At 37.6% G+C, this 17,659-nt stretch overlaps 1 protein-coding gene across 1 annotated transcript in view; it reads left to right on the top strand.

Annotated features, from left to right (window-relative positions):
• Positions 1-8,706, top strand: part of LOC121858692 (TATA-binding protein-associated factor 172-like) — a 31,753-nt gene extending 23,047 nt beyond the window's left edge. Inside the window, exons 28-34 of the mRNA XM_042355271.1 lie at positions 173-319; positions 570-718; positions 1,439-1,570; positions 1,992-2,154; positions 2,441-2,577; positions 2,987-3,068; positions 4,415-8,706. Coding sequence (XP_042211205.1) covers positions 173-319; positions 570-718; positions 1,439-1,570; positions 1,992-2,154; positions 2,441-2,577; positions 2,987-3,068; positions 4,415-4,621 — 1,017 coding nt within the window. The 3' untranslated portion in view covers positions 4,622-8,706. The remainder of the gene's footprint in view (positions 1-172; positions 320-569; positions 719-1,438; positions 1,571-1,991; positions 2,155-2,440; positions 2,578-2,986; positions 3,069-4,414) is intronic.
• Positions 8,707-17,659: the final 8,953 nt, after the last annotated feature.

A 17,659-nucleotide genomic window follows, 5' to 3' on the forward strand; every position in this document is an offset into this window, starting at 1 on the left:
AAACTTTGGTCTTAAAAACTCAAACTATACACAAGTATATACGGTAATTAAAATGGTTCCAGATCAAATTTAGCCCATTGAAAATAACAATAAAATGTTGTGGGTCAGATTCATACTCATGAATGTTAATAATCGTGTTCAGTTGATATGGGAGTTCATTCATATGTTTCAGGATTATTATTGTGAACTGAGTCCACTACAGGAGGAACTGTATGAAGATTTTGCACGTACACAAGCTAGTCAGGACATTAATGAGTCACTCAGAAGCACAGACCAAGGGAAGGATGAACAAGCACCAAAACATGGCCACATATTCCAAGTAAGATACAACTCGATAAAATATATTGTATACATGAAGAAAAAAATAATAATAAATAAAAGCTGTTATGCTAATAGTACTGATGTAATAGTGATTCTACTGTAGTCTTTAGTACCAACTTAGTGCTTTCAGAAATGACAGGTACAGTACTTAAAATTTTTCCAGTTATGTTTCTTAAAATATTAATATGGATGTTATTTGTTGCAGTTGATTAACCATAGCATTAAGTCATATATTCTCTCCTTCACAGGCACTACAGTATCTACGTAAAGTGTGTAACCATCCCAAGCTGGTGCTGAAGCCCCGTCACCCAGAGTATGAACGTATCTCTGCCAAACTAAAGACCTGTAGTTTATCAATGTCTGATATCTCCCACTCAGCCAAACTTCCAGCACTTAAGTATGCTGTTACCTTTCTCAAAAATGTTGAGGAGGATATAGGAGTAGCATTCCACCCAGCCATTAAGTTTTATTATTGGATCCTAATTCAAAACTCAATTCAAATATCTTAAGAAAAGTTTATGTACACATCAAGCTAGTATTAAAAATGTGCCACTTATGAAAAGGATTATCCTCTTACTATGTTATATCCATATTTTGGACTATAGATGACTGTGGTACTTGTTGTTTTTCTTATTATCTAATAGGTGGTTTAGTCATTGGACATGCATAATCAGTTTTCGAGACCAGTGATAAATTTTTCTAATAACTCTCCCGCCTTCCATGCTTACATTATGCCCATACCATATTGGTAGGCTCTCATTCATTCATCTTTCCAAGAAACTTTCTGTCCCCGCACATTTGTCTGACATCATCACCACCACCATTACCATTTACAGCCATTTTTCATACTTGCATATGGTAACCATGACTACCTGATGGCAACTCTCCATGTTTTACAACCTCTGCCCATGCCATTCTTGGCCTACCCCTATCTCTCCTCTCCTCCACATTCAAACTCGTGCATCTCTCAACCCATTCTCTCCTATTTTATGATTCTTCTCAGACTACGGTAATCATCACTTGTACATTGTTAGAGTAATAAATTCTTCATTCAAAGCATTTTATTTTTAGAAAACGGTGTTATCTACCTTCTCTAATTTATTTCTAAAATACTCAGGCAGCTGCTCCTGGACTGTGGTATTGGGGTGGACAGTGGATCAGTAACAGAAGCAGTTGTGTCCCAGCACCGAGCTCTCATCTTCTGCCAGCTGAAGGCCATGCTGGACATTATTGAGAATGATCTGCTCAAGTAGGTTCACTCTTGTCTTAAGGAAATAAATGGAAGATTATTTATCCCACTGTCTGTGTAGTGCCACATAACTTTCTACCTTACATCACAGATGCCTTACCATTCAGTCAAAGATTGCTTTTGAATATGGAAAAGGACATATATGGTGCTTGATGATGATATTAACATTAGAACACTTCTGTGTACTGTACATGTATGCAAATAAATTGAGGATATGAGGAATATATGTGTGGTTACCTCAGCTTTTTGTTCCAGCCTTTTTTCTACTGCTGTCTGCCCTTGTGTTACACCACTCTAGCATTTCCCATATCTTTAATGCTTCTGTACCCTTTGATCCACCACACATCAATGGGGGAGGAGCAATGATAGCCGATGGATTGATATCAATAATCATATTAATATTTTTTCTTACTTTTTCTAGGGTACATCTTCCTAATGTGACATATTTAAGGCTGGATGGTTCAGTGCCGGCAGGATCAAGACATGCACTTGTCCAGAGGTTCAATGGAGATCCATCCATAGATCTTTTACTCCTCACAACACAAGTTGGTGGACTTGGGCTTAATCTGATTGGTGCTGACACAGTAAGTTAATTGGCTCTGTAAACACTTACTTTATAGCATTGTTGTAGATCAAATACAATACTTTATGTATTTCACACATAAATGTGTTTTCCTTGAATTTGGATGTATATTAGACCTCCTCCTTCCCATTGGTAGTTCACCTTATTTTTAACAGCATTTGTCTTTGTAAAATTTTGTTTCTATGCATTAACATCGTGACATCTTTACATATCTTGTATGAATAACTTTATCCGAAGGATTTTATGTTCTTATATGAAACTCTTTGATTATCATTTTTATTTTGCAGGTGATCTTTGTGGAGCATGACTGGAACCCAATGAGGGACCTGCAAGCCATGGATCGTGCTCACCGTATCGGCCAGAAGCGTGTGGTGAATGTGTACAGACTTATCACTCGAGGAACCCTTGAAGAAAAAATTATGGGGTATGTAAACAACAGCCTCAGTTTTGTTGGCTTTTGAAGAATATACCACAAGGCCATGATATACAGTATCACTTGCTTGTGTGTGTTAAAACAGTAACACATTCTGTAGGCAGGGCCAGCCCTAAGATATGGCGAATCAGAGTGATTGCCCTGGTCTTAATGCTTAATGGGGCCTCGTGGGCCTTAGTAAGCATCTCCGAACACCAAGAAATGACCTGACTATTACTGCAAGTGACCTCATTATTGGCTTAGTTTTAAATATGTAGTCAAAGTTATTCCTTAGTGCTGGGGAAATGTTTTATGATCCCCACACCCCTCTAGGGCTGGCCTTGTCTGTTGGATCAGTTGTATACAGAGTTAACAATATTAAGATAGTGGGAATAGAGTGTATATATTATATTCTTTACAGGTTACAGAAGTTCAAGATGATGACGGCAAACACAGTGATCAGTCATGAGAATTCAAGTCTACTCAGCATGGGAACAGATCAGGTGAGTTGAAGTACTGACTGTTCTGTCCAGGATTGTTTTGTGTGAATGTGGGGGAGATGTGGTGAAGGGCAGGGGAGGTGGCTGCTATCAGGCCCCTAGTGGTTTAGAGGGCAATGGATGTGAAATTCATAGTGAGTTACGATATCATGCCGAGTTATGCTGCATCCGAGCCTTATGTCCTTACAGTAATTGGTTTGATAGCTTTTGAGAAATTTACATGTTGGTCGGGCACAGATGTGGGTAAGAAGCCATAGGGTGATTTAGGCCCTAAAAATTATTATAAGGTAAAAAAATTAAATATTAGGAATATATATTTCTTTGGGCCAGTTGTGAACTACTGTATGTTATTTTTTTCATATTTTTTTTTAACCTAATTTTTGGTAGATATATGTAATTTTCTTTTTCCTTTTTCTGTTTTACTGTTACATGTCCACAGTCATTCATACAGAATGTGCAGAAACAAAATTAATTATCGTAAGGAAAAACATAAGAGAGAATAAACATCATGCTCGGGAATTAGCACACACAGCAGAGGAGGGGGAGGAGTATGGGAGATTTCTCAGCTGTTTCTGGTCTCGTGTCCTGTGTGGAGTAAAACGATGGTCAAATTGCAACAGTAATTTTTCAATTTTTTCATTATTATTATTATTTATTCCTCACACATACTGGTACAGTACATGTACAGTATACACACAACACAGTTCAGCCGTTGTGGGTCGTTTGACCTGTGCCCGGGTGGGCTAATTCCCGTAAAAAAGAAAAAAAAAGTCACCAAGCTGATTCAAGAGACGTGTGGCTGATGTCTGTATGCCGTGACATCACATGGGGGGGGGGGGAGAGTGCGTCTGCCTGCAGTTACAGGTTACTGGCTCAATGCATTCATTCACTTCTCGCACATACACACCCATGCTCTTCGTTTTTCTTATTTTATGCTTTTATATTGTATTTTCTTTATTTCTAAGCCATTTTAGAGTACAGTACATATTGTAATGATGTGCACTTGGAGCACAGAATACCCAGTTTTTCTGGCTTCCCTTCCAAATTTTTCACAGCGAGTTAAAAGTTGCTAAACTGAAAATTGACCATCGTTAAACAAGAAAGGGTGGTGAAAAATTTATATTGCTAAACCAAAATATCGCTAAGTAAGTTTCTGTAATTGAATATGTGTGTTATATATTGTTTTGGTTGTGGAAGGGAAGCACTACAGGAGAATACATCTGTGACATTAGCAAGTAGGAATAAAAGGTGTTCCTTCGGCATGAAAATAAATTCCTGAAGTGAAAAAAAAACGTACCCTATATGTGAAAAAGAATAAATTTGTCTAATAACTAACCAATTTTTTGCAGCTTCTGGACTTGTTCACTCTGGATTCTGGCAAGGGTGACACTGGTCACAGCAACAAGGAGTTTGCTGGTGGTGCTGTTACACAAGCACTTGGAGTGAATGCTGCAGGAGCCAAAGCTGTGTTAGAGAATTTACCTGATCTATGGGATCAAAATCAGTATGAAAATGAGTATGACCTTGACACATTTATGGTTTCTCTTAAGAAGTAGCTGTGAGGAGTGAATGATATGTAATGTATGTGTTAAGGATAGTTGCAGGTCAAATGGATCCCAGTCCTAATATGCCCCAGCCTAACTTTACCTAACGATTGTGAATGAGGCCTATTAGGATCAAAACCATTTAGGACTAGGGTCTGTTTGATCAGTCACCATCAAGAGTGAATACTACATTATGCTTAGGAATACCACAAATAACAGTGTACTCAGCCTTATTATATGTTATTCTAGTTGTAAATACAGGTAGTAAAAAAAGCACCATGTGTAACTTATTATGTACAAATTGTGATCAAGAAAATACAAAGTAAGAAAATGGCAATGACAAACTTTCAGATTTTGACAGGTTGTAAATGTGATACTGAATGCTAATACAATTGACTTCTAACTGTATTATTCTCCTTGGAGTACTGTAAATGCAGATGTGTGTTGAAGTTTACAAGACGTTGAGAACTGTTAATTTTCTGACATTCATATTTTCATCCATTTTAATAGTGACCACTGTGTAATATTTATACATTTTGTAATTCTATTTCACTAAATTTATAGAATTTTAAAGAAAAAATATTAAAACTCAGAAAATAAGCAATACAGTATTTTATGAGTAATTGTATAGGTAAAGATTTAATAATGGTGAATAGTTACACAAGATAGTATGACTGATACAAAATGTTTAGACTCTAGGATAAAAACCTGCACATTTATACTAGTACTTTATGACAGAAGTGTGCGGATATTGCCAATTATCTTGTATTTTTAGATAATATTGATAGACTTTGTAACTACAGAGTATAGTCATGTTACCTGATTATGTATGAATGGTATGACAGACTCTTTGAAATTCAGTTGCAGGTCAATTGGGGCCCTTGTCAAAATAGGCCCCAACATGGCCTAATCACTGGGATTTGGCCCTCATTAGATTTAGGGTCCATTAGGTTTAGGACCCAGTCATAATGGTTAGGTTAGGTTGGAGTTTATTTTAATACTTATTTGACTTTTTACTGAGTTCATATCCGAACAGTTTATTATTGTTATTATTATTATTATTATTATTTTTAGCTAAGTTACCTTAAGTTATCAGATAATATATTGCTGTACTTACAGTGCAAAGTTAACTGAACAAATATATATCCCCCATCTGTTTTGCTGTCATGTGGTATAATAAGTTGCTGTGAACAAATATATGACTACTAGGGTTCTGTTCAGGATTTTTTGTATGTGGTAAAACTGACCAAGGGTTGGGAGTTGTTGAGGCCCTTTGATGATATAAAGAGGGAATGAAATGACCTCCATTGAGTTTAACTAAGAAATCATGCCAAGTTCAGACAACAGTAAATCTGAGCTTCCTGTCTTAGGGAAGGATAGATAGAATGGAAAATGCCTGTATGATGATGATGATGGTCAGTGATAGGTGAGTAGAACCCTGGACCCGTGTGTGTTATATGTTGTGATACAGAGTTGAATAGATCAAATACTTGCTCGAATGCTATATATTTGAGCAGTGGCTTTGTGATAATTTTCAGTTTTTATGATCTTTCTTCAGTTTAAGTTAAGTATTCTGATATTTTCCCAAATTGATATAAACGGTTTTAAAAAAATTTAGTTTTTATTTTATTTTGTATACATTTAGAAACTTATTGAATCTGTCTATCTGTTCTTTCTTTTACTCCCTTCTGTGTTGATAGTGGATCAAAGGAAACAGAAAATGTACTTCCTCCCTTTCTAGTCTTTCTTCTGCTTAATTCACCGCATACAGAAGTTGGGTTAGAGGAAAAATAACAAATAGAAAGATTGATTCATTGAGATAAGTTTCTCAGTTACTCTTGGAAGCCGTTAGGTTAGTAAGTGAGTTGTGCTGCCAGACTGACATTTTAACCCCCTTCTGTCAAAGCTTAATGCAGTATCATGGATTTTGTTTAGGTAAAAAGAAAAGTCTTATAATGTCAGTGTGCCAGCATGGTCCACTTGACAACCAATCTAGTAGGGTGGGTGAGGCTGGGGGGAGGCTGGTCTGGAGGTATATCCCCAACTCAGGAGGTAGAAGAACATTACCCCTTCCGGAGACTCTGCTTTCTCTTTTTGTGGGGGAATTGCATTAAACCATTCTAATTTAAATAATATTGTTACACTTATTAGATTTTCAAGGTGTAATATACAATCTCAGACTTGATATATTGTGCCAAAATCTTTATAATTTCATTTTATCTTTTTCTTCTTGTCTCAGCATAGAAAGATGATAATAACAGGTGGGTGTGTCAGGCTTCCTCTGGATATCTTTAGATCTATTTTCTGTTAACATAAGTATTATAAGTAAGAAAAATTTTCTACCAATACGCTGTATTTGAAGTGCATTTCCAGTCAAGGTCTCAGAGATATACCATGCCTTTCCAAATTAACCATAACTTTGAACATTTTTTAATTTATGTTTGGTTTGTTGAGATTAATTCTGGTGTTTACAAAACTTTTTATTTTCAATAAGCTTCCTTATACAGATATCTTGATTGATGTTTTTATCATATTTTTCCAGATCTTGTGCTTATTTTGTCTGTAAATTAGCAATAATTTTTGTTAATAAGAAAACTGTGATGAAATCATAATTGATATTTTAGTGTATTTCATGAAAAAATAAATCGGATGAAATTCATCATTCCACACCTTCAACCAAGACACTATCCTCTCTTCTCCATTTCTTATCACCAGTACACTTGTGAAACTTTTCTCACTCAACTGTAGTTCTTATACCTCACAAATAACGGTTTCCTTCCCTGTGTTCTACCACACATCACCTGTTTCTTCAAATGTAAGGCAGACAGACATTCTACCACATGCAGTAATTTAGTTTTTGAGTTTATCTCGTCTGTTTACCTTCTAAGGCAAAGAAGAAACAAAGATACTGTGTTAAACAATTATAAGTTTCTTATAGCTCAAGCAAATTGATATCATGAAAGAATTTCCCAAATAGATAGATTGTAAAATTATGGGTTAACCTCAGGTTGTCACGAGAAGAAACTAGAACTGGTTTTCAAATGGCTTTATTTACAAAAATTATTTCAAATAACTTTTTATGAGAAAAAACTAACAGGATTAGCTATAAAATGTGCTGTGGTTTGTCCTCTTCTTCAAACAAACAAACAAACAATACAATTCTTCATAATACTAAATGGGGGAATTAGTTAGGCAACTCAGGTCAGCATTAGGGTGTTTTAATCATCAGGTAAAATATGTGGGAGTTCCTAATCTTTGTTATCCATTTTCACACGAGTGATCTAGGTACGAATGCAGGAAATGAGTTTTGTGGTATACAGTCCCTGGTGCATCAAAAGTTTCTTTTGGTGTGGGCATGGTTTATAAAACTGATGATAAATATTTTGATAGGTAACCTGATGGATTAAAAATTCCAAGAGTTTTCCATGTTAGGAAAATGGTAAAATTCCCTAAATAAGCAAAAACATTGGAGTCCTGCGTATTATCTATTACACAATTTTTAAATACAGTATAGTGTAATACCTAGAAAAATCATGAACACACCTTAGTACAGTATCATGAAGGCAGGTTAGTTGTGGAAGAAACAACATTTTGAGAAGGAGGAGGATCCTTGACAATGGGTATTTCACTTGACCATAATGTATAGTACAGTACAGTAGCTGTCTTGATCTACTCAATATTGACATGATCACTCCTTCAAAAATTTCTCATAACAAACCTTTAACATTTACTTTCTTCAGTAGTATGCTTTTGAATTGTTTATGTATAACCTTAATCAAACCCTATTTACAATTTTGTTCTGTATGTTTTCACAGTTTTCATGACTGATTTCATGAATTCTTTTATATTATGGAGGCGATCAGTACAAGGGCAGATCCAGGGGGGTCCTGGGGATCTGGACCCCCCTTTTTATCAGAAAATTGCAATACTTTTTCTTTAATGCAATATTGTACTCAGGCATTTTTTTTAGTAAAAAGTAATTACTATTGACCTCAGAGTATCTCGTAGTATCAAGTACACATGGCTTTAAAATGACCTCAAAATTCCCATGGGCTCACTTTGCTCGCCCTGTTCCACCATTCAAAACAAATTGGACCCTCTTTTTTATATTCATGTATCTGCCCCTGCAATAGTACAGTGATTGCCAGAGGGTGCTGGGATGGCACCGAGTATGGGAGTAGTCAGTGTGATGAGTATGATGTTTTTGAGTACAGTAGTTTGTAAACCAGCGTCATTCCACAGGGGAGGATCCAGCCAAACCCACTCCACTCTGCCTGGAATGGAAAGGAACTGTATGATAAAATAGTCTAATCCTTCATCTTTCTGACTGTGATTGCAAACATTACAACCACTTGATAGATATACAGTAGTTCATGTAAATTCTTACTTGGGTGAATCAGTAGTTTGTCTTGGGCAATAGAAGTTGGGTAATCTTTCCCTTACAAAAATTCTGGATCCAACCCTGATTCCATGTGATATCTTGATACAAGTATTAGTAATTATTGTGCTGTGTTATTGCTGGTGGTGTCATGTTTATGTACTTTTGACATTTTTATTCCTTCTGGTTTTTCATAAGATGTGCTTCTTGACTCATTTTTAATCATTTTGATAAGTGAATTGGATTTTTCATTTGTTTGATACTTTGTATTAGAAATAGGACAAATTATCCATGTTATGAAAAGTGATATTTTTTTTTATCTTTTATTTCTGAAAATATATCAGTTTAGTTAAGTTAATTCTAGTGATAGGAAAGAAAGATTGCTATGTATATAATTTCCTTAAGTCATATACGTACTTTTAATGTGATGCAACACATTACAAGGTATTAGAATTCTTTATGTGCAAGCATTTGGACTATTGTACAATGATTCGTCCAAATTTGCATTGTTTTACACCCTCGTGATTAGTATTACAACTGGAGTATTACACACTTGTGTGTTTATATTGATATTAATTACCTATATTTTACAAATCTAGTATTAATTACCTCTACTGTATATTATATAAAAATAATCTCCTAACGCATGGTGCTTTAGGTCTTGATGCTAGGCAGAGCTGTAAGAGTTATACTTTTGATCAGTACAGTATTAAACTTATAGCTCCTTGTGTGTCACAGTGTTTGTCTCATCAGGGTTGAATGTTATAATAGGTGAGGCAGGTATGGTTCTTGTAATGGTGATCACAGCAGCAACATCATCAGTGTTCATGATAAGGTCAGCTTCACAACAAATTATAAATGAGACATATCTGTGGCCACATGTTTAATGAAGTCATTCTCTCAGGGTAGGAATTATTGTACAGTAGTTTCTTGTAAGTGAGAAGGAGATTCCTTTGCTGATGAAAAATTGTGTTCCATATAGAAATGTTCAGCTTTACTATGTGAATATCTGAAGACCCATAAGTTATACCTCAAGGCATTTGCAAGATATTATTACTGTATTAATGAATAACTTAAATATGGTGAGCTGTAAAACCACATCCTTGGACCAATTTAGTCTTGACACTAAATCAATATGGAACTGGGCTGAGGAACTTCCAAGAACTACACTTTAAATTTCAAAACTACATTAGAACCACTAGGGTTTACACCTATCCATTAGAACCACTGTAGGGTTTACACCTATCCATCAGAACCACTGTAGGGTTCACCTATCCATTAGAATAACTGTAGGGTTTACACCTATCCATCAGAACCACTGTAGGGTTTACGCCTATTCATCAGAACCACTGTAGGGTTTACACCTATCCATCAGAACCACTGTAGGGTTTACACCTATCCATCAGAACCACTGTAGGGTTTACACCTATCCATCAGAACCACTGTAGGGTTTACACCTATCCATCAGAACCACTGTAGGGTTTACACCTATCCATCAGAAACACTAAGAACTTTAGATCCACAGAACTATAATAAAGGCTAACAATAACCTCAATCTTGTCATCTTCTTGTTTGCTGAAATTTTCATCTTAGGCTGCATAAATAGAGTCTCAGCCATCAACACATATACAGTATAGTTGTCTGACTTAAACCTGTGCTTTTTCGAAACCGGAAGAATTTCCCAGGATAACTTTTATTATTAAACACATTTAGTGAAAAACTATCCATTCATTATTGATGGTAATATGTATTTGTAGAAGTTATACTATTAAACGTCCAGTGTATAAGAATTTAAGATCATCCATTCCTGGTGTTATTATATTGAGATATTCCATATTTTGAAAATTTTAATTCATTTATAATCATATATTGTTAGTAATACTCTGGTGATAAATGTATTTTTAAAGACATTATACTATACTGTATCATTAATTCATCATCATTCATTCATTCATTGTACCATATGTGAATTGAAAGTCGTGCATTGCTGATGGTAACATATTAAAACTTGTTTTTTAATCAGTTGTAAGCAGAAAAATCATACACTGTACCCATTTTGTCCTTGGTATTATAATGTACAGTACAGTACGTACCAAGTTTTGGCCTGCCATATAGCAGGTGTTTAGAAATACCCTGTACTGTACTGTACTTAACTTAACGAGAAATGTTGCTGGTGACAGGTCAAATGGGCCCCATTCAAATAGTCTTCAACTTCTACTAGTACCAATACTGTAGTTAGGTTAGGATGGGGTTAGGTAAGGTTCTGTTCAACTAGGGTGGGTTGGTTTAGGTTAGGTTAAATAGGGATGTGATAGGCAAGGATGGGTTAGCTTGAATTAGGTGAAATAGGGACATGTAAGACAAGGATGGTTGGGTTAAAATAAGGTAGTTTAGGTTAGGTTAGGGGGGTTATAAATGGTTGTGTTAAGCAAGGGTGGCTGAGTTAAATTAGGCTAGTTTAGGTTAAATTGGGGTCTATTAGGACTTAAACCCAGTTGAGCCTGTTCACCTTTTCCCTGTAGTATTGATAGGAGTTGAGACTTAGAAGCTGTACTGTAAATTATTTAGTTTCAGTAATAACATGTAATTTCTCGTCAGTTATACGAACGGAGACAGTATTTTTGCGAGTGGTCGCTGCCAAGATATATTCCATCGGGCGTTACAGTAATTAAAGAAAACATTCGCCTGGTTTGAATAAATTTTAAGGAATGTATGTAATAGTTTCATTGTAATATATTTGCTGAATATGTTAAAGAAATAATAAATTCATTCTAGAAACTACTTTTGTATTATTTTGCCAGTGAATGACATACTGTACTGGACTCATTAAGTTTTAGGAAGAATACCAACTTGATATCATTTATACTGTAATGGCTATTTCGTATTAAGTGTGGCTAACCTGTTTTCAGTTTCCAAGTTAAAATTACTTGTTTTTCTTTAAATTTGGTGAATATCTTTGAGCCTCAGAAAAGCCGACCAAAGTGATTTAAAAACCATTATTGTTAAAAACAAATTCCTTGTGGACTTATTATCCAGTAGAGGATTACACACTATGTTGCATCTATTCTAGAGATGTCAGATCTTTCTGGAAGTATGGTGTCCATGCCAGTATACAGTCAACCCTCGCTTTACGCGGTCCCACTTTACGCGTTTCCACGTTTACGCGGTACCCTGCCGAACACGGAATGCTCACTTTCCGCGGTGTGTGTACCATTTTACGCGGAGAGCGGTGCGAGCAGGGTGCGCACAAGGTCGCCCAGTCATCAAAACATTACCGAGTTCTTCACCTGCCACCCGCCACAGCCGGCCCAAGTCAGTGATAGTGATAGTGATAATGATAGTGAGGATATGGACTTATATGGACTTTGAGGGGTTTGACAAAGAGGCCCTGCAAGCCTCAGTGGTGGATACTGATACAAGTGATACAGGTGAGGGCCAATAATCTGCCCTCTGCCTCGGAACCAACCCATCATCCCTGTGTGCCCAGCCATCTTTTCTACTGATGTCAGTGTTAAAAACGCGAATATTATTGATATTTCTCTTAATTATTAATTGTGTGTGCATACCATCATAAAATTAAGAAGTTTTTTTACTACAACGTAGGTATTGTGTCTGAAAAAGTGGAGTTTGTGGGTCGGCCCGGTCTCTATTTCAATTAATCCCATATGTTATGTTGTTCACTTTACGCGGGCCGCCGTGGGTTCAATTGACCGCGTAAAGTGAGGGTTCACTGTAGTACAGTAATGCAGACTGGGACAAATGTGTGATTTGTGTAGTTGAAGGAGCATTTTCCTTTGTTTGTTATGTCTTAGTATTGTCACACAGTACAGTAATGATGAAGATGGGCATATCTTTTCAACTGAAATAAAAACAAAGCTACACTTAGAGTTAGTCTATCCAACAAAACCACATTACCTTCAATTGTTGCATGTAAAATAAACTTAATTTAAGCCCTTAAAAATGCACAATCTGTTGCTGACAGATATAAGGTTGAACACAACTCTAGTACACAGAACACCAGTCATATAGCTTTTAATTATATTTAATTTTATTTTATGACTATTTCAATTACAGTATTAAACAATTAAATTGCACCAGATAGACATATGCAATTGCAAGAAAAATCCATAGCATTATATATGCATATGTTTCTCAGCTTTTCAACATTCACTTAATATAATTATTGTTTTATAATAAATACTATACTTGACTATTACAGTATATGAATGATAACCAAAAATTTAATATCACCGCTAGATTGCAGTAGCTAGTATACTTAGAATTGCTATTATAAAAGAAATATAAGAACTAAAAATTAATTCGACAAAACACGGTACAGGTATATGAAATAATGCATATATGATATACCGGGTATATTATTTTGTACTTCTGTATGTAATCGTGACATCAAAATGAAGCTAAAGTATACCTTGAAATTCGTTTCATTAATTGTATTTTTTTCTCTGGTGCTGTTGAGTGCAAAATACTCTCATTTGGCTGCTAAAAACTTGGAGGGACCTATTACTTATTGGGTAGCTCAATTGAGTGGGTTATCTCGTTGGTGGCGGATGATGGCAGATCCGCTAAGCGGTCAACAAGTCAAAACATTGTAGCATACTGTATGTGGCCAGTTGTCAATTCTCTTTGTATGGGCACACAAACGTACGTACATGTAGATATCTCACACTCAGGAATGAGGAAGGATAGAAACTCACAATGCGCTTTCTGTATATATATTGTTGTACAGCGCAGTGCTTAGGAGTGACTAGGTGAGGAGAAACTTGCTCAGAGGTCCTGTAGGGCGAGGAGGTTTCTGAGGAAGCTGAGTGGTGAGGAGCTGTGAGAGATGTTGCTGGTCCAGTAGCCGAGTGTAGAATGGTCTCCCTACGAGTACGAAGTCTTTAGTTAAGAGGTGAAAGAAGATTATTAGGGGTTGAGGGAAAAGTGGTGAAACTGAAATACAGCAGAAGTAGAAAGAATCTGGGCTCAACCAGATCGCTTCATCTTTCTTATTGGTGTTTTATCTTTGTTCTGCTCCCTTGGGTCGTCAGACCTTTGTATTAATATTGGTTTATTTATATAATGCTGCTTATTATTATTATTTTTATTATTGTTGGAGTTAGTGAGCTCGCCCAGGTCCTTGTGTAACTGGGAGGGTAGTCACATTTTTTTTTTTGAGGTGTTAGTTAAGTGTTAGTTGTATTAGTCTAAAGGTACTGGCCAGGCATGGCCGTATTTATACAATTTACGAGGATCAGGATTTGCGGTGAGCGTAGCGAGAGGACCAATCGCAGCGGCTTAAGCGTAAGGTGTGAAACGCTCTGATCCTGAACCAGAGGTTGAAGGTCGAGACTACTATAGGTCGGCGATCGTACCTCTACGTCCTCTGCATAGACCTAGTCTCGGCGTAGCTGGCTTACCCAACCTCAAAAAAAATCATTAACCTGACTCTGCCCTAGCAATACAGAACAACCACCTCCTCCTCTCCCTCCATCTAAACCTCACGCTCACACTCAAAGACCACTCTCGCGTAAAAAAAAACACTAATCCACTCAACCTGCGCTAACACAACCCCCCAAAAAAAGAAAGAGAAAAAAAAAATTAACAATCCCCCCGAAAGAAAAAACCTAACATACCCAGCCGTTACTAGCAATCCCACCCAAAATAAAAAATAACCATTCTACCATTCACTAACCACATCCTACCACTCCTCCCAAAACAAATACCTAACTTACCCATCCCATACTAACACAGATGACATGAACGTCTCCCTTAGCCAATAAGGTCGGGGAGGGGTGCATAGTACCTGTACACAAACCCTCTCCCTCAAGAATGGAACCAGGAACTCACAATACCTGCAAAAGCCCTCCACGCAAATTGCAGAAGTCCTTTACAAGCCAAAAGGAAAGAAAGAAAGCAATAATAACCCAACTCTGCCAACCACTAATAAAACCTACAATCCTCCCAAAAGAAAAACTTAACCCACCCAATCTTACTCACAATCCCTCCTAAAAAAAAAATATATATATATTAACTCAACTTATCCAACCACTAATCAACTCCTACAATCCTCCCAAAACAAAAACTTAATATACCCGACCTTTCTAACAACCCCCTTCGACCCCCCCTTAAAAAAAAAAATTACATATGACTCAATACAACTATTCATTAGCCACACAAATCATATCACCCCTAAAAAATCCTACCATACTATAAATTAACCTAACAACCTCCAAAGCCCCCCTCTCCTCCCAACAACTCACCATACCTGACCTCACTAACAATTATCCTCCCCTTACCCCTCTCCCCTTACTATATTGAAACACACACACTCACACAACAACCCCCCTTAAGCAATTCTAATTCAGCTCAAATCAACATACCACCGCCACCCTCAACCAATCCCCAATACAAACTCCCCCACAACCAATCTCCCAACACAACCCCCCCGCCAAACAAAGCCTTACATAATACTACAACTCTCCAGAACCAATCAAACATACCCAACCTCTATAACAGCCACTGTCAATGAAAACGACCTAACTCAAGACTGAAACCAATCAACCTATATCTCATTCTCGTCTCCGTTCATAATTTGACAAAAAAGCTCAAATCTGTCTCCTGCTATTACTAAAAACTCTCCTACGATACGCTCATCCTTCCTTACTACGAATACTTTGACATTTCAAGCTCATAGATTCAAAACTCTTCCTCCAACTCGCTCCATTTCTCTTTGACACAGCTCAAATGACCTACAACTCTCAGAACCAAATCAAACATACCCAACCTCTGTGACATCCAATCTCAATAAAATCGACCTAACTCAAGACTGAAACCAATCAATCTATATCTCATTCTCGTCTCCGTTCATAATTTGACAAAAAAGCTCAAATCTGTCTCCTGCTATTACTAAAAACTCTCCTACAATACGCTCATCCTTCCTTACTATGAATACTTTGACATTTCAAGCTCAAAGATTCAAAACCCCTCCTCCAACTCACTCCGTTCCTCTTTGACATAGCTCAAAGACTTTACCTTCATCTTTCTCCAAACAACCCTACGACTAGCTACATTTCCATTTTTTCACCTCTGTTACTTTGATCGTGTGTTGACTGTGCGTCCGTCCACCTGCGCTTCTCGGCTTGCGCCGCCGCCGTGGCGGGGCGGTTCTTCCTCCGCTTTGCCAACACTGCCTAAGCTAAGACGACAACCAGAGCACCCGCGTTGGCCCTTTGCTTGCCCGGTCCTGCTGTAGTGGATTTCTCCCCTACAAACGCTGTTTGTCGATGAGTAGCCGACCCCACCAATTCCCCAGTGTATGCCTCGTGGTCTAGGTCAACTAGCGCCGCCATACATCAAGGAGCGGGGGTCAACTACTAAGCCACGCCTACCCCCCGCTATTTAAGACCTGACCTCGTGGTGACCTGTCTCTTTCTACCTCCACCAACCAGCCAGCAACACCTCCTCCTCCGCCGCTGCCTGGCGGCCCTCGCTCCTCCTCCGCCTGCCTGGCGGTCCTCTCTCCGCTGGCGAGCATGGCGACCCACAAGCTGTCCTTCTCTGAGCGTCCTCACCAACCAGCTCTCTCTACATCACGCTTGTAACCATGCTGCCTTCCCAGCACCAAGCTGCATTGTACATCCAATACAACATGTATATAGAGAGCACATTGTGAGTTTCCTTTCTCCATCCCATCCTGAGTGTGAACCAAACATCCTGAACCCCACACTGCTCCAGCCCTCCCTCTGCCTCGTCCTGACTGTGATTGTTACACCTACCGGGCACGTTGCCTACCCCCTCACGCAAGCGGTGTTTAGCCACTGCACCTGTTCTCTCCTTCTAAAATTCACTTCTATCCTCCCTTTATCCTTCCCCTGAACCTCTTTCCCCCCTGTCACTAGCTTTTATGTATGTGTATATGTTGTACGCTGATTGGCTGGTAGGCGCGTGGCCGGAGCTCAGTTGGGAGTTGTTGGGGAGAGGAGCCACTACAACATCACTTGACAGGCTAGACTTAAGAGAGAAGAGATTGTACTACATATTTTAAATAATTAATACGAATTCCTTCGCCAAATAAGATGGGATGTACGCAGTATTCAACTAGAAATTCCAAATGGAAGAAGCTTGAAGGGATTGTCATTATTCCGCTCTCCAAAGGATCCTGAAGGTAAGTTGCAGACCTTAGTTATTGTCTATTGTTTTTACGTTTTTATCAGCTCTTTATTACTCTGGTGTTTGTGGTATTTATATTGAATCTCTTCAGAATTTTCAGTTAAGATCAGAGACAGCATGACACAAAAAGACCAAACACCTGTACTGGAAATTCTTTTAAAGATTAGGCTACGCTTTGGCCTTATAACACTATTAGATATGAGAGTGTATTTTACAAGGTTTGCCTATTAGGCTTCGTACTTTTGTAATTCTCGAATTTGTCTTAGGCTGGTGGTAGTAATTATATTTGTTTGTACCCCAAGAGTCGCTACCACTACTATTGCAGAAGGTAGAGAGGTCCTCCTCCTACAGCAGCCCGCCTCCCCACTCACCTCTGTCTCCATTGCAGATCCAATATGAAGCTTCAGTTAACATGATTTGCTTACTTGTAAATTTGGCAGATATAAATAATCAATTTAGATGAATTGAAAAGTCATTTATTTAAATGAAGTAATTATTTT

The sequence above is a fragment of the Homarus americanus genome, unplaced genomic scaffold (assembly GCF_018991925.1).
Source record: "Homarus americanus isolate GMGI-L3 unplaced genomic scaffold, GMGI_Hamer_2.0 scaffold74, whole genome shotgun sequence".
Lineage (NCBI taxonomy): Eukaryota > Metazoa > Arthropoda > Malacostraca > Decapoda > Nephropidae > Homarus > Homarus americanus.